Source organism: Notamacropus eugenii, chromosome 6 (assembly GCF_028372415.1).
Source record: "Notamacropus eugenii isolate mMacEug1 chromosome 6, mMacEug1.pri_v2, whole genome shotgun sequence".
In the NCBI taxonomy this organism is placed as follows: domain Eukaryota; kingdom Metazoa; phylum Chordata; class Mammalia; order Diprotodontia; family Macropodidae; genus Notamacropus; species Notamacropus eugenii.
In genome coordinates, this window is record NC_092877.1 from 212,447,850 (window position 1) to 212,466,114 (window position 18,265).

The 18,265-nt window shown below is 36.4% G+C and overlaps 1 protein-coding gene across 1 annotated transcript in view; it reads left to right on the plus strand.

Moving 5' to 3' along the window:
- Window positions 1-18,265, plus strand: part of COL4A1 (collagen type IV alpha 1 chain) — a 202,289-nt gene that overhangs the window by 157,763 nt on the left and 26,261 nt on the right. The window contains exons 35-43 of the mRNA XM_072621983.1: window positions 1,984-2,082; window positions 2,229-2,318; window positions 5,768-5,907; window positions 7,829-7,959; window positions 8,048-8,124; window positions 9,298-9,396; window positions 10,395-10,445; window positions 12,171-12,356; window positions 13,437-13,570. Of these exons, the coding sequence (XP_072478084.1) occupies window positions 1,984-2,082; window positions 2,229-2,318; window positions 5,768-5,907; window positions 7,829-7,959; window positions 8,048-8,124; window positions 9,298-9,396; window positions 10,395-10,445; window positions 12,171-12,356; window positions 13,437-13,570 (1,007 nt within the window). The remainder of the gene's footprint in view (window positions 1-1,983; window positions 2,083-2,228; window positions 2,319-5,767; window positions 5,908-7,828; window positions 7,960-8,047; window positions 8,125-9,297; window positions 9,397-10,394; window positions 10,446-12,170; window positions 12,357-13,436; window positions 13,571-18,265) is intronic.

Sequence of the window (18,265 nt, forward strand, 5' to 3'; positions counted from 1 at the left end):
ATAGAAGAAAAATTGAGAATAGAAATGAAAGTCTTGCAAGAGAATCATGACAAAAGAGTCAACCACTTGGTAAAAGGAAGCACAAAAAATGGAAGAAGATATTTCTCTTCAGAAAACAGCTCTTTAAAAATTAGAATTGGCCAAATGGAGAAATAGGTACAAAATCTCATCGAAGAAAATACTTTCTTAAAAATTAGAGGGCAAGTGGAAACTAATGACTTTATGAGACATCAAGAAATAATAAAGCAAAATCAAAAGGATGAAAAAATAGGAAAAAATGTGAAATATCTCATTGGAAAAACAACTGATCTGGAAAATAAATCCAGGAGAGATAATTTAAGAATTATTGGTCTACCTGTAAGCCATGATCAAAAGAAGAGCCTGAACATTATATTTCAATAAATTATCAAGGAAAACTGCCTTGATATCCTATAACCAGAGGATAAAATAGAAAATGAAAGAATACCCTCATCACCCCCCTCCTCAAAGAGATCCCAAAATGAAAATGCCCAGGAATACTATAGCCAAATTCCAGCGCTCCCAGGTTAAGGAGAAAATATTGCAAACAGCTTGGAAGAAATAACTCAAATATCATGGAGCCACAGTTGAGATAATACAAAATTTAGCAGATTCTCTATTAAAGGATTAGAGGGCTTAGAATATGATATTCCAGAGGATGAAGGAGCTAGAATTCCAACCAAGAATCACCTACCCAGCAAAACTGAGTATAATCCTTTTGGGGAAAAATAGGTATTAAATGAAATGGAAGACTTTTGAACATTCTTGATGAAAAGATCAGAGCTGAATAGAAAATTTGATTCTTAACATATAATACTCAAGAGAAGCATAAAGAGGAAAACAGGAAAGAGAAAACATAAAGAATTCCTAAGGTTTAATTATTTCTCTCCCTATATATGAAGACTAAGCTAGTAACTTGTACAAACTTTATCACTATTTGCACAGTTAGGAGTAAACATAGGGGGCATGAGTATAAGGTGACAATGATGAGATGGTATTTTTAAAAAATTAAAGGATGAGAAAGAAGATTGCACTGGGGAGAGGAGGGAAGGGAGAGTTAGAATGGTGTAAATTATCTCACATGAAGTGGCAGGAAAGAGCTATTACAGAGGAGGGAAAGATGGGGGAGTGATGGCAGCAGAAGTTCTTTAACCTTTCAATAGGAATTGGCTCAAAGAGGGAATAACATAAACAATCATTTGGGTGTAGAAATCTGTCTCACTCTAGGGAAATATGAAGGGAGAGAGATAAGAAGGTAGGGAGTAATAGAAGGAAGGATGGATCAGGGGAGATAAGAAGCAAAGCATTTGTGAGGAGGAACAGTGTGAAAGGAGAGAAAGAGAGAAAGATAAACAGGGGTAAATAGGATGTAAGCAGTAATCATAACTGTGAATGTGAATGGGATGAATTCACCCATAAAACAGAAACAGCAGAATAGATTAAAAAACAAAATCCTACAATATGTTGTTTACAATACATACCTTTGAAGCAGACACACACCCACACCCACATATACACATACAAAATAAAGGTAAGGGGCTGGAACAGAATCTATTATGCTTCAGATGAATTAAAAAAACAGTCAACAAACCCCAGCTAAGATATAGTTTTTCCCCTTTTTGCTCTCTTCACTTTATTTTGTAATAGATGAATTAAAAACGTATAGGGAAATATTTCATAATGAATTATCCTAAAGGACATAGGGTAGGGCTGGACTATGATTTCACTGATATTAGGGTCTCTAAGATAAGGAAACTCCCACCATCAGTGCAGATCAGTATCTTAGAGTCTTTAAGAGTTTCCTAGAGCAGAGGAGTCAAATTAGTGTTTTGTTTTTGTTTCTAGTACAGTGCTTTATAAATTGTAGATAATAAATATTTATTAAATTTTGTTTTGGGCTTTTTCTCTCTGTCTCTGTGTCACTGCCTTTGCCTTTCTTTCTCTTTCACCACTTGTGATACTCAGGACAAACTGGACCTATTGGAGATAAAGGGGCCAGAGGAGATCCTGGCACTCCAGGTGTACCTGGGAAGGATGGACAAGCAGGAACTCCCGGCCAGCCAGGTATAGGACATCATTTTGGTGCTCCAGTGTGTATTTGGAGTTTAATGTCAAAGTTGTATGTGAATGTTGCTAAAAAACAAACAAACAAACAAACAGTCTTTTGGACAAAATATATCATAGTTTTGTCTTCCTCTTTTTTCCTAAAGGTCCTAAAGGTGATCAAGGTCTTGGGGGATCACCAGGTGCTCCAGGTCTACCAGGACCCAAGGGTTCTGTTGGTGGAATGGGCTTGCCAGGTAAGTTGGAACTTTGTGAAAGAATCTTCTTTGTGGTGCCTAACAGAGCACAATTAATAATGACAGAACCAGTCTGCCAATGAAATCACATAGCATAGTCTGGGGAGAAAGAGATCACACTTAAACTCACAAATATATGTCATTTTCATTTATTAGTTTATTTTAATCTGTTTACAAAATCAGCATTACTCGTGTTAACTTGAAGCACAGCCCAATACATCAGGACTTGTTTCTTGAAGCCACAAAATTATTTAATTATTTAATCCTATTTAGGATAATGAAAACTTCCAAAGAAATTGTTATCTTTCCCCTGAAAAGAGCTTGCAATTAATCTGAACTTGAGTGCCTTTCAATACTGTTTTGATTTGCCTCATGGTAGCCACTATCTGACCCAATTCTCAACACCTGATTATTTCTCTCTAGCATTTTTGTCTCTCTTTGACATGTGCGCACAACATTTTCTTAATGATTTTCATAGAGACAAATCCAATGCTCTATCCACTATACCATGCTTACTTGTCTGTATTTTTTAACAAAATTCAGAGAATTGTTTGGGACATTGTTGTCTTGAATCATATAGCTAGTACATTTCTAAAACTAGTAGAGGTCTTTCTGACTCAAATCCAACTTTTTTATCACTTTGCCATGTAACTTAAAGTTTTAGAAAATTAGGACACTGGGAGGAGATATAATTTGCTGATGTTTCCACTCCTATTTTGGATAGGGGCAAGACTGAAAACTCAACTTCTCCTTGCTCCAAGACGGGCTCTTTGTCCATTTTGCCCATAACTTTTCTTACGTAGTAGGTGCTTAATAATCAGTTAATCTGCAAACATTTATTAAGTGCCTACTATGTGCCAGGCATTGAATTGAATGATGACTGGCTATCCCATCAAGTTACCTTTTAGCTTATATTTGTCTTTAAAATTCTTTTTTTGCTGTTTTTATGAGAGTACTGCTGACAATCGCCAGTCACCTTTTCCTATGTGTCTTATAAACCAGCATGTGCTCTAAATCAGCCCTTGGCTTCTGCTTAGTAAGGAAAGGAAATATTTGCTGGCAAAGACTGTTTCTGTGCTCTTTCAACCTCCTTGTTGTGTCTGCTGTTTTGTATTGGTAAAATGTCTTATGAAGTCATAGTAATCGGCATCAGTGCTTGTGCTGTATCCATTTTAGTCTGGTCCAGTTCCTCTTCTTGACCTCATCTTTTGGGTTCTATTTCTGCTTTCTTATCTGGATCCTCTAATTGGGTGTTAGAGCCCAGATATGGTTGTCCCAGTATCATCAGCATAATAGATAACTGTGTTTTGCAGCAATCTGGCAAATCCTTTCCATATTTGTCATATTAAAGAAATTTACCAGTGTGGATATGATTCAGCAAATCCGGTGGTATTGCCAGCTAATTACTGGTCCTTGGGCTGAGACAGAATACTGAGAGAATTATTCATTTTTCACTTGCTGTTAGATCCTTTTCAGAAAGCTGTATCTTTCTTTGCATCCTTTGTCCTTTTTTTTTTCCAGTACCACCACTGTGGTAATCAGGAGAGGGTCACACAGGACTGAGGACCATTTTATGCTCAAATCTGTTTCCTGAGTTGCCATGGAAAAAATAAAATAAAAAGAAATTATTACAAGGCATGCATACCAGAGACTCTGGGAATGAGTCACTCTGTCCTCAGTGAGAATAATCCTCATCCAGCAAAGAGATAAGAGATCCATGTATTGCTAGGACGATAGTCAAAGCCTTTTGGCTTGATGGAACAGTTTATCTCCTAGTGGCTTCTATTTTTGTGAAGTTAGGATCACTTTCATATCAAGATAGGGCATGGAGATAAGACAACTTTAATAGAGATTGCCCTTCATAAAAGAAACATAAATTTGTTTTTTATATACAATATATTGATGTCCAGTGATGAATGTTTTTCAGATTTGTGACTAAAACTTCTAAAAACTCAACAACAAAAAATAGATATGAAACAGACATAAAACATAAGCCATAATATAAAAATTGTCTTGGGAATATTGGATTAAACTGATTGTTTTATAGCTGTCAACTATCAACTAACCCTCCATAAATTAGATTCTTTGCCAATATTTTCCTTAAAAAATGCATTGTCCTCTGACTTTCCCACATGAGGCCTGATAGCTTTCTGACTCAGATGGAGACTCCAAAACTAACCCAGATTCAATCACTGATCCTTCTTATCAGTCAGTTGCTTCAGTGATATGAGCTCTGAAATAATATTAGTGACAGATGCTGTTGTTTAGGCCATGGAACACTAACTAGTCTGAAGAGTGGTGTCTTTTATCGATGGCCTAGTATTAGGGGAATGGTCTGTTAAGTCTTCTGTGTCCGTCTAAACTTCTACACAAAAAATTTTAGGCAAGGGCATCTGGAGTTCAAAACCACAGAAAGGCTGAACCCCAAAGAACAAACAAACTTCTCAGGTGTTCTACTGCCTCCTGGTTTTTCATACTCACTTTATACACTCTCCGTTTTCTTACAGATTTTCTTAGTCTAGCTTTGTTGACAGATAAACCTCTTCTTATCTCCATTTGGACATATAGACCTTGAATCTCCCTTTCCACTTCCTGGCTTGTTGCTAAATGATCCCTGAATTGAACTGGATTGGTTTGTCATACCTATGTTCAGTTTGTCTTTAGATGTGGCTGATGTCCCTGTGTAGAGATTAGGAATCTAATCCTAGATGGTAAAGTGGCTAGAGTGGGGACTGAGAGTCAGGCAGAACTGAGTGTGAATCTGCTTTCATGCACTTACTAGCTCTGTGGCCTGGGGGAAGTGGTTTAGCCTGGCTGCTTCAGTTTCCTTATCTGTAAAATGGGGATATTGTTAGCATCTACTGCCAATATTGTTGTGTATCAGGATAAAATGAGATCATTGTAAAGCACCATATAGACGCTAACTATTATTACCAGTGAATAGCCTGAGACTCACATTGTAATTAGTTAACTGGGGAATCCGGCCATCTCTCCCTAAGTCGTGATTGTGGTGGCTTCATTATTTTATTTAAGACATGAAATATAAGATTATATTTTATGGAATTGGGTGTATTGAGATTTAGGCAATGGACATTTGCTTGAAGATTTATGGATAATAAATATGGATAATAACAAGAACGGTTAACAAAATTGTTAACGATAGAGCTCCTAGATTTAGATTCAGAGAGCGGGGGTTTTAATCTTGGCTCTCGCTTGTGTGATTTTGCAAAAGTCCTTTGACTTCTCTGATATACTTTTCTCATCTGTAAAATGGAGGAGTTGGACTAGATAATCTCTTTAAATTTCCTTGTAGTTTTTATCAGTCAGACTATGTAGAAGTTATTGTAACCATCTTGCTACTTCATTCTTGGCAACAAAGTTGTTGTTTATAATTATAAAAACAAACTTGAGGGCTGGTTGATTGAAGATTCTGTGGCTTGTATTTTTAGGGTCACCTGGAGAAAAAGGAGCACAAGGAATTCCAGGCTCTCAGGGTATCCCAGGATTCCCCGGATTAAAAGGAGAAAAAGGAGTGAAAGGAGAAGCTGGTCGCCCAGGCATTGGGACTCCTGGACTTCCTGGTGAAAAGGTATTTATCATCTTTTATTTAGGAACTCACTCCCTTCTACCACATTCCCCATTCTAATATACTAGCTTTGATATTTATTTTTATTAGTTTCAACATTCTCTTTACTGATGTAACTTACATCCTCCACACTTGCACTACTTGTTCGTGTCCATTCGTAAATCCAACTGATGTAAGTCAGCATTTTGGTCTTCATGGTATGGGTAGCACTCAAGCTATCTAGCCATCTATTATCTCTTGATTTTATGACCTAACATCCCTCTTTTTTTGGTTTATTCATATTCTTGGTGATATTTAATATGCTAATCACATATGTGTAAGCCACCATAACTGATAATGTACCATAGCTTACTTATATCCATTATTCATTGAAATCATTAGTTTTTCAGTGGTTTTCGGTAGTCACTTTTCATTTTGATTTTTCTATTATCGTATAGTCTTAGAGAGAAACCTGAACTCTCTAAGAGTTTAAGATGCAAAGAAAGTGCCAATATGTGTTAATAGAGGGAGCTTCTTTATTTGGGATGTATATCCTTATCTATATCCTATATTCATATTCCTTATCCTAATCTATATCAATAAAATTACAAATCTAGTTTTTATCCTTAACCCATATCATAGTGTTCTATGATAGCATATTCGTATAGCATCACTGGAACAACTGGTACTAAAAAGATCTTTTTCAACTGGTGCTTTTCCCCCTGCGGCAGAGAGCAATCTGGGATATAAACAATTTTTGTATTACATCTAGTCTTTGTTTATTTTGTATTAAATTGATTTTAGTGTACAGTACTGTCCTTCACACTCATACACAAAGTTCTGGAAATGTTGATCATAGATTAATAACTAGGTAGAGAATAATTGATTGAAGACAGAAAAAATAATTATGTATCATTTAAAATGGAGTTATAAGATAATGAGTGTAGAGTAAAGAAGAAAGAGTCGGGTCATTTTTTTCTAAGGTACTACATGCATTTCTTGCATATTCACAAGAAGTAGATTCTTCATTTAAAAATAATATTATCGGGTGATTATGTTAATAATGATGGTAATAGTCCATAATTATATATTGTTTTAAGATTTACAAAGCCCTTTGCTCAGAAGCACCCACTTTGAAGTGGCAATGCAATACAATCTCCCAATTGACAGATGAGACTGGGTGAGGTAGTGACTTGACTGTGGTCACATAGCCGGTAAGTGGCAGAGTCAGATCTACAGTGCTTTTTCCATTATAAATAAGAGCAGTAATAGTGGCCATCTATGTAATATTTTACTAAGTATCCGAGACACCTTATCTCATTTGATCTTAGCACTAGGTAGTATAGGTAGCATTATCCCCAGCAAAAAAAGGTTCCAAGAAGTTGATGACAATAAGAAATATTTATTAAGAACTTCGAATATGCAGAATGATGTGGGAGATAAAAATAGTGAATAATGACATACACTATTTATATCGTTTTCATGCTTGTAGAGTGCTTTACGTATGTTGCCTCATTTGGTTCTCAAAGTCCCATGAGATAAGTGCCTTTTCATCTTCATTTTTATAGATAAGGAAAATGATCCTGGACGTACTTTGCCTTGCCTCACACAGCTAATATATTTCTGAAGCAAGATCTGAATTCAGGTCTTACCAAGTCTATCACGCTATCTACTAAGCTAGCTCACTACCTCATTAAAGTCTAGTTGGGACAATATCTGTCTTCACTGAGCTTATGGTCTAGTAGCATAGACCATAAGAATTTGTCATAGGGCTTATGTTTAAGAAGTGGCAAATCCAAGCTATAAGCAAACATCTTCTGAGGCCAGATTCAGTGTTTTTTCAATTCTATTGCAGCTGCCTTTTTAGCAAAAGTTCAGAAGATGGCAATATGGGAACTCCTACTCTCGAATGTGAATTAAATATTTACATTTTTTTAACCTACAGGGAGACCCTGGACCTTCAGGTTTTCCAGGAAGACCTGGAGAAAAGGGAGAAAAGGGAAGCCCAGGGATGCCAGGGATGCCTGGTCCCCCAGGTCCTGGAGGATTGCCTGGGAACGTAGGCTATCCAGGCAAGTGAAAGAGGGTCTTCTTTCTGAATCTGGGAATTAAAATGGATAAGAAGTCAACCAATCTAAAGGAGACCGTTCTTTTCTTTAGGGAGCCCTGGAATACCTGGAGAGAAGGGTGACAAAGGACTTCCTGGTTTGGATGGTGTTCCGGGAGTTAAAGGAGATGCAGGTAGAGAATGACTGAAAAGATAAGCTTAGAATGGATGCTGTATGGTGTCCCTTAAGAATGGGGAGATAGTACTGATAATATTGAGAGATGTCTTTGTAAGTATGGTTTTGTCATAAAGCTTTCCATCCCCATAAAATTCCCAGAAGAATAACTTAGAATCAAAGAAGGAAAGAAACAAGCATTTATTAAGTGCCTACTGTACTAAGTGCTTTACAAATACCTCATTTGTTCCTCACAAAAACCTTGAGAGGAAGGTGTTATCACTGTCTCCATTTTATAGTTGAGAAAAATGAAACAGATAGTGCTAAGTGATTTATCCAGGGTCACAGAACTAGTAAATTTCTGAAGCTGGTTTTGAATTCAGGTCTTCCTGATACATGGCACTCTATCCATTGAGCCACCAAGAATGGCAAATATCAAACCTGAAAGGGCTTTAGTGATTTCCTAACCCAAATCTGTCACTTTATAGGTAGAAAACAGGCAAAGAGAGAGGAAGTGATCAATGCCATAGCTTGTTAGAGACCAGAAACAGGACTCACAACCAGAGCCCATTACTCTCTTTTTTTCATACTGGCCCCTTGGTTCATTCATCTCTAGATTTTGCTCTGCTTTTTAGTGGTGGATGTGTGAACCCTCATCACTATTTGAAGGATTCCATGTACATGTACAAATGCACTAAGTGTTGCCCTATTTGTCCTCATAGGTGTGAGACACTCCAAGATGTGGAAAATGTCACTGATGAAGATCAGTAATTTGTCTATAATATGTAGATTTCTAGTATTTATACAACTCTTAGAAAAGTTGTATGGAGAGGCAACAAAATGTTAAGTGATTTGCCCAGGATTATACAATATGTATAATGCCCAGGATTATACTAATATGTTCCAGAGGCGGAACTTTGAGATTCCAAATCCAAGCCTCTATCCATCACACCAGGCTTCCTTCCACACTGCTTTTTAAGTAGTTATGGAAAGAGGGGATGGGGGGAGGAACAGAGAGGGAAGAAGAATGATTATTTGCGGATATGACAGAAATGGACAAAAGGGGGAAATATGAGTTGTACTTTTTATAAGATTTGGAGCAACTGCTTAATTTACTTTAAGCCTAAGATCAGTGACCCAAGAATCTGATAACTTCTGAGCCAGTTATTGAGCATTTCCCTTCCTTTATTAGGTCAACCTGGGCTTCCAGGTCCAGCAGGTCCAGGTGGCCAGAAAGGTGAACCAGGTGGTGATGGAATTCCTGGATCAGCTGGTGAGAAGGGTGAACCAGGTATGTGCCCTAGCTCACTGATTTTTTTTCCCTTTCTGTTCATTTGAAACATATATTCTGACACATATACCAACCAAGTTTCCTCTCCAGTACCAGAAATCCATGTGGGGGACCTTCAACCTATTGCCCTCAGACTGTCAGACTTTAAGGTAGACATGTTTCCAGATCACAAATTAAGATCTTAAAACACATTGACAGGGTCTTAAGAGCAAACTCAAAAGCAGAAGAAATGGTATAGTGGCATAGATGGCTACTTTCTCCTATTTATCATCTTTCCTTATGCCCTGTGTTTATGCCAACAGTTCTCCCTCTTCCTCCTCCACCAATTTTCATAAAAATTGAGTTCCCTCCTGATTCTGGTTAAGGGAGCTTAGTTAGATGTGGTGCAATAATAATCACCATAGGTTATTCATGGTAAAGGTCTTTTATACCTCTTACCTGAAAGGTGTTAGATAATTACCTAGGAAAGAATATAGAATTCCAAATTCCGTAAATATTGTGATCAGTTATTGGGGTAGATAATCTTTTTGTAGTTATAGATCCCACACTCTCCTTTCTGGTCCTGTGTTGTTCTTGACCACATCTTCCCCTAATTTCTCCATAGAAGTTCCACCCAATGTACTGAAGACCTTCCGGTTCTCTGGATACCTCTGAGAAAGCACCCAGGCTTTGCCTCTGCTATTTCTCATTCTCACTACATGATTGGCTCAACTCCTTTTCCAATCATACATGCCCTTCATATTGTTTTTTTATGCTATCTTCAAGCAGCACAAAATAATTTAATGTTATTGAATTTCAAATGCATAGTCAAAGGATTTGTAATGGCAAGTTGTAGAATAAGGAATTTGACTCATCAGATGTAATTAGTTAGTTGATCAGTGTCCTACAGAGTGAACTCAGCTTGCATACTATTACTAGACTTTATTGGAAGGACAGATTGATTTTTTAAAAAGTAAAATACAACTTTGATTCTCACTCTTTCAATATTTACCATGCAGGTCTTCCAGGAAGAGGACTTCCAGGGTTTCCAGGTAGCAAAGGAGAAAAAGGTAATAGTTGATAAATATATGCCCCTTTAGAATTTGTTCTTATTTTTACATTAATTGCCATTGCACAATATATCAACAGAGTTGGAGGTTAGAAATCTGCAAGATTCAACCAGTCAATTTCTGTTAAGTTGTCAGCACATTGGCTATGAGTAATAAGTAGTTTCTTGGTGTGTAAAGTTCTGTAACGCATATGTTGTTTAATTCATGGATTGGAATGGTGTCAGTTATTGGCTAGAGGTTCTGCTTCTGTTTTTTTTAAACTAATTTAATAAACTTTACTAGCTAGGATGAAGTGTGTATATACATATGTGCATAGTATACGGAATTTTGAATTATACATGTATATAAGAAACATTCTACATGAGAAAATAGGGCATATCAAAACTTAAATGAAAGGTCACGACTAGGCAAACAGCATTTGTGGAGGCCTCCTTTATGCAAGGAACTAACATGCTAAAGTTACAAAGAAAAAATTTTAAAAATTGTCCCACTCTTCATAGACAGCAGTAAATACAAGTGACAAAACACAGAGGTCTTTGTGGTCCATCATGTACAGCATTCAGAGACCTGATTGTGAAATAATAGATTCTAAGTACCTGTGAAGCTGGAGGGAGAGTTCATGTCATAGGAACAGCTCACATTATATAATGCTCTAAGGCTTGCATGGTACTTGCCTCACTACCACATAATGAGGAAGATACTGCATATGTTATCCCTATTTTATAGATGAGGACACAGAGACTCAGTAAGGTGGGATGATTTGTCTAGGCTGCCATTTGCTAATTACCGCACTTCCTAAAATGCCTAACACCATAGATGAATGTGGAAGTATTCATGATGGAAGTGAGAAATTAGTAACATTTTGAAGAAAAAAGTGGCAAAAACCAGAGAACTTTGGCCCTCAACTGGTTCCATGAGTTCTCTCTAGAGTGAGCTCAGACCTTTTATCCTGGGTCCCAATTAGCTTTGTTCCTTTGAAATCCCTAGACTCAGAATGGCTTGGGTTTGGGCTTACTCAAATGTTTTGTCTTTCTTTAGTCAAGCCCACTCCAGATTGGAGGACTTCTTTGAACAGGTACCTCTTAGGGCTATTGAAGTATTGAATAGTTGCAGGATAAGGCGATTTTGGTAGTTGAGTTGGAGCTCTACAGTAGTAGAATCCAACTGACCACATACAGGACACTGTAACTGCCCCTATAGTAGATTGTGTTTTTTATTCATTTCCTTTTATTGATATTAGGGATCACATAGTGTAATTGACTTGTCAGTAATTTTGCTTTTAAAATAATATCTAAGATACTTGAAACAATCAATGAATTGTAGCAGGTAAATGTGGAGGAATGCATTCATAAATAAACACTGAAGGATTTTCACCTTGAGAAATGATATTTTTATTAATCTAGCCAGGCAATATTCATATACACATCAGTAATCTTTTGATAGAAATGTAACCATAAAAATGAGTAAGTGGAAGATACTCAGGTTCTTGTTATTCTGTACTTATTTTCTAGAGATGATTATAGAGTGAATTGAGAATGTTTGGTGTAAAATAAAGGGAAAATTGATGGACTAACAACTTATTTGACAGGGTCCTTCACTGAGCTTACCCATGCTGATAGTATGCTGGTAGATTGTGAGAAAAACGCTACATGAAAAGTTTAATAAATTGAGACAATATTTATGTATTGAATTATATCATTATTAACAAATTATCTGGTTGTTTAGGTTCCAAGGGCGAGTTGGGTTTCCCAGGATCAGCAGGAAGTCCAGGAATTCCTGGACCCAAAGGAGAACCAGGTTTTATGGGTCCTCCGGGTCCCCCAGGGCAACAGGGATTACCTGGAGTACCTGGCCGAGCAGTGGAGGGTCCTAAAGGAGATAGGGGTCCACAAGGTCAACCTGGCATACCTGGTAAGTAGATATTGAACTACATTTTATTCACATTGGAGCTATGGGCATCAAGAATGCTTATAGTCACTAGGACCATATTTCTTTGGGTTGAATTCTGATTAGAGTTTTAGCATATGTAAGTATTAAGGTACTGAAATATTTTTAAAAGAACCTTAAAATTCCATTAAAGAATAAAGGAAGAGAGAACGAATGATAGGAAATGCTTAGAACACTCTCCAGAATATTTGACATGTACTGTATTAATGTTCAAACTTTACCTATGGTTGAATATATTTTAGCAACCATTTTATTTTGACAGTGTGTAATAGAAATGACATGAGCATGAAGTAGTCAAATCAAGTCAATATACATTAAGTGTCTACTATATGCCAGGCTCTGAGAATACAAAGAAAAGCAAATAACAACCTTGTCTTCTCTCAAGGAGCTGACAACCTACTAGGGAAGACAATATGCAATCAACTATATACAAACGAGAGCGCAAATTAAAGATAAAGTCAGAAGGAAGATGCTGTCATTAAGGGAGATGGGGAAAGGCTTCTCTTACAAGGTAGAATTTTAGGTGAACCTTGTGAAGGAAGTCAGGAGAAACCAGTGGCAGAAATGAGTCAAGTCCATTCCAGGTATGGGGAGCAGTCAGAAATGGAGTTACTCAAGAGAAGAACAGCTAGGATGTCAATGTCACTGGATTGTAAAGTACATGGAGGGCAGGAAGATATAAGAAGTCTGTAAAGGTAGGAAGGGGCCAAAAATGATTTTATATTTGATCTCAGAGGTATAGGAAACAACCAGAATTTGTTGACGAGGGAGGTGACAGTCTATTTTTTAGGAAGATCAATTTGACAGCTATAGAAGCATATTAGCAATTTTGTGAGTAGGCTTTCTGTTTTCATTTAAATCCTTATGTACTCACAACTCAGTTTTCCTGATTTTTGGTGGCTTCTTTTTTTGATAGTCAGACATTGTCATATTAGATATGAGGGCAGAAATGACATGAAAGGAACCATATACAAATAGCAGGAGCTGACATCACCCAACTGTGTAAAAATTATAGAAGATTACATGCTTTTTAACCTTTTTCAGGTGTTCCTGGCCCCATGGGTCCTCCAGGCCTCCCAGGACTTGATGGAGCAAAAGGAGAAAAAGGAAATCCGGGTTGGCCAGGATCCCCAGGTGCCCCAGGAGCTAAGGGAGACCCAGGATTTCAGGGAATGCCTGTGAGTTGTTTCAAATATATTGTCTACAGTTCAGAAGTGTAAATTTCACTAGTTTTCTCCTCAGCCTTTTATGGATCCTTCCTACTAACCTTGGAGTTAGTTAGACCACCCTCCTTTTATTCATCTGATTCCATCTTGTATAAATCTGCGTCTTTCTCTTTCATTAACATCCCACCTACTGGGCAAACATATTTCTCACGTTGTTTCATTTCTTTACACACTATTAGCAAGATGGTAGGTAAATCTTAGAAAATATTTTGATATTTAATTCTCTGTAATTATTAAGAGGAAGGAAAAATTGTGTTTGAAATTATAACTCTGCAAGGTTTTCTTCTATTCCGAGGGGAGAGGAAAACCACAAAATCAATGGGCAAATTCAGTAGATTAAACCAACCATAGAGTAATTATTAGCTTTATAAAGTCAGTTATCTAGTTAGCAAGCATTCATTAAACACTTACTATGCGCCCGGCACCGTGCTAAGCATTAGAAATACAAAGTAAGGTAAAAACACATTCGTTGCTCGAATTCTAATGGGGAAGATGACATGCATAAAATTTTAGACATACAAGATATATAAAGAACTAATTCTGTAAAACTGATTTTTTTAGTTAGTTCCTATTATAGACTGACAGGTCTGGTATATAGGAGAAAAGATAAGAGATACAATCTGTCTTGACTTGAATAAAACTTCCTAAGGAAAGGCCTCAGGGGCAATACGTGCCAAGTGGTAGGATTTTGTATTCACTAATATACAAATCACTAAATGCTACATATCTTGCTTTGGTTGCTACAGTAACAGACTACCTTTCAGGGGATGGGTAGCATTTGTAGTATTCAGACACCTTGGTAAATCACATTTGCGCAAGGTGGTGGTTATGGGAGATAGGATTTGATAGTACGTTCAAATCCATGGCATAATGAGTCATAGGATGACTGTTGGCTTACAGATAATATATAGGTATGTAGTTGTTCACACACATATGTCTATGTGTAAATATTATGGAGAGCAGAAGGATAATTTGTTTCATGTAGCTTCATTTAGACTTCCATCTTTGTTTCATGGATTGCCAAATTCTCTTCCTCCCTCCTCACCCCCTCATAGAGAGGGCAAGCAATTTATTATTCGTTGTCCAGCTTACAGGTAATGAGCTTTTCCATACTTAGGTTATTACTGCTACTGCAGACACAGTCTTGGAACCGCTATCTTTACCGCTTTCTTGAACCTTCTTGTGTCTTGCTGGTATAGCTTTCAAGAATCCAGGTTCTTCTCCATGCCACGATGAGGCATTTTATTCAACTATCTTAAACTATAATGATGAAATTTAGTAAGAAAATACAAATCATTATTAACCCTAGTTTGTCAAGAGCAAATTTGAGGTTCACTGTCATTAAGATTTTTTCCAAGGGCAGATGTTAAATTATTGCATGAGAATTCCTAATCTTCATGTAGTACCCCCTCAAAAAAATGTTGGCAGTAAATCAGTACCAGATAAAAGACTTATGAATAATTTGGGCATTTTAGCAGCTTTGGCTACCTGCAGTTGCAATAACCACTTTAAATTCATTCCTGTTATTATAAAGCTTATATATTTTTCACTCTATGTTGAATATGGATTGTGAGATTGCAATATGTGTGAATATATTTTCAGGCTGGTTATTGTTGTGTTACAGTCGCCCAGTGATGTTAAGTGTGTGCAATTTGTCAGTTATTCATATATTCTTGCTTTTCTTCTATCTGTAGCATACAAATATAATTACCATCCTGTAGAGTCTGGCAACAGATATTAAGGAATCTTTCTGCATAGTATTTTTGTTATGGCATTTTTCTATAAAGGCAAAGTAGAGAAACAAATCTGTGTAAGAAGCAATAAATTTTTTCATACATTATTATCCATGACCTGGAAATAGAATATATATTGAAATAACTAGAAAGTGAGAAAATATTTTAAAATTCATGATATTCATTTAAAAAAAAAAGACCTCATTTTTATATCATCCTCCTTTTTTTTCATCTCTTCCAAAATACCACTTTTCAAGTAATATTTGAAACTTAGTTTTAGAGACTATTGTCTCTAAATTTGAATTTTGGGAGAAAACTTTCCCAAGAAATATTATGACATTACAGCCATATATGTTGTCATGATCCTGATTCTTATCAAGAGATTTTGTTGAGTGTTTAGCCCCATGTTAAGTGCTGAGTATACAAAGACATATAAAAATCAGTCCCTGTTCTGAAGGAACTTTCCATTTAAAAGGAAGAAAAAGGCATATCAATACGAAACATAAACATATCAAATCAACCATATGTCTAGGTTCTAATTTTGGCACACATAGTCATATCATGATTCTTTTAATATCGTTCAAGAAAATAGCAAATAATAACAAGGCACTTTATGGTTACATTATCTCATTTGATCTCTGTAATAATCTTCTACGAAGTAGATAGTGTATTTATTGTTACCTCCCTTTCAAAGAGAAAACTAGAACCAAGAAAATGGCATGGTCAAAAGAACGATGGCTCTGGAGTCAGAGGATCTGGTTTCAAATTCTATCTCTGACGCTTACTGTGAACAATTACTTCATATTCCTGAGCCTTGATATTTCTCAGTTTTCTAATCTGTAAAGTGAGGAGATTGGACTTCAGAAGTGTCAAACTCATGACCCTTAGCTGCATGGGGCTGGAAATTCTGAAGGAGATTAAAATGTAATTGGGAAATATTTAAAAAAATAAATATGTATGTGATAAAATATAGATAAAAGAGTGGACAGAGTGTTGGGCTTGGAGTCAGGAAAACCTGAATTCAAATATGGTCCCGTGCACTTATTACCTGTCTTAAGTCACTTAACCCAGTTTGCCTCAATTTCTTCATCTGTAAATGGGCTGGAGAAGGAAATAGCAAACCACTCCAGTAGCTTTGCCAAGAAAACCACAAATAGAGTCATGAAAAGTTGGACATGACTAAGTAAACTGAACAAGATAGCATTAATTTATGGTTTTCCAAGTCAAAATATGGCCTGAAAGGATCTGTTTGTATTTGAGTCTGATACCACTGAACTACATGACTTTTGAGTTACCTTATAGCTCTAGATTTATTTTTAATTTAGTGTTTAATTTTTCCCAATTACATGTATAAATAATTTTCAACATTTGTTTTAAAGATTGAGTTCCAAATTCTCTCCCTTCCTCCCTACTCCCTCCCTCAGAGAGAAGGCAAGTAATTTGATATAGGTTATACATGTACTGTCATGTAAAGCATTTTCCCATATTAGTCGTGTTGTAAAAGAAAACAGACCAAAATACCTCCGCCCCAATAGTTCTGTCTCTATCAATGGAAAGCATTTTTCATCATAAGTCCTTCAGAGTTGTGTTGGATCAGTGTATTGCTGAGAGTAGCTAAGTCATTCACAGCTGATTATCTTATAAATATTACTGTTACTAAGTACAGTCTTCTCCTGGTTCTACTTGTTTCACTTTGCATCAGTTTATGTAAGTCATTACAGGTTTTTCTGAGAGCATCTAGCTCATCCTTTCTTATAGAACCATAGTATCCCATCACAATCATATAGTAAAACTTGTTCAGCCATTTCCTAATTGATGGGCATCCCTTGAATTTCTAGTTCCTTGACATCAGAAAAGAGCTACCATAAACACTTTGGGCATGGTTCCAAATTACTCTGTATAATGGTTGAATCTCTTTGTAACTCCACCAACAGTGAATCAATTTCTCAATTTTCCCACATCCCACATTTGTCATTTTCCCTTTCTGTCCTATTAGCCAATCTAATAGGTTGAGGTAGTGCCTCTCAATTGCTTTGATCTGCATTTCTCCAATCAATGGTGATTTAGAGCATTTTTTTAGTATAGCTGTAGATAGTTTCTATTACCTCATCTGAAAACTGATTATTCACTTTTTTTGATCATTTGTCAGTTGGAGAATGGCTCCTATTTTGATAAATTTTGACTTATTTCTCTATATATTTGAGACATGAGGCCTTTCTCTAAAAAACTTGCTTCAAAATTTTTTCATAGTTATAATTGATTACTGTATTTCCCTCCATCCTATTTCTTCCCTGCTTATTCTATTCTCTCTCTCCTTTTTCCCTGTCTCTCCTCAAAAGTGTTTTGCTTCTGACTACTGCCTCCCCCAATTTACCCTTCTTTCTATGAGCACCCTTTCCCCCTTCCCTTATTTCCTTCCCCTTCTACTTTCCTATAGGGTAAGATAGATTTCTATTCCTAATTGAGTGTGCATGTTATTCCCTCTTTGAGTCAATTCCAATGAAAGTAATGTTCAAGCATTCCCTACCACATTCCCCTTTTCCCCTTCCACTGTAAAAGCTCTCTCTTGCCTATTTTATGTGAAATAATTTGTCCCATTATTCCTCTCCTTTTCCCTTTCTCCTAGTGTATTCCTCTTTCTTACCCATTAATTTTTTTAGATATCATCCCATCATATTCAACTCACACCTGTGCCCTCTGTCTGTATATATTTCTTCTAACTTCCCTAAAAATGAGAAAGTTTTTATGAGTTGCACAAGTACCATCTTTCCCTGTAGAAATATAAATAGTTTAACCTTAAGTCCCTTATGATTTTCTTTTCCTGTTTATCTTTTTATGCTTCTCTTGAGTCTTGTATTTGGAAGTCAGATTTTCTATTCAGCTCTGGTCTTTTGATCAAGAATTGTTTGAAAGT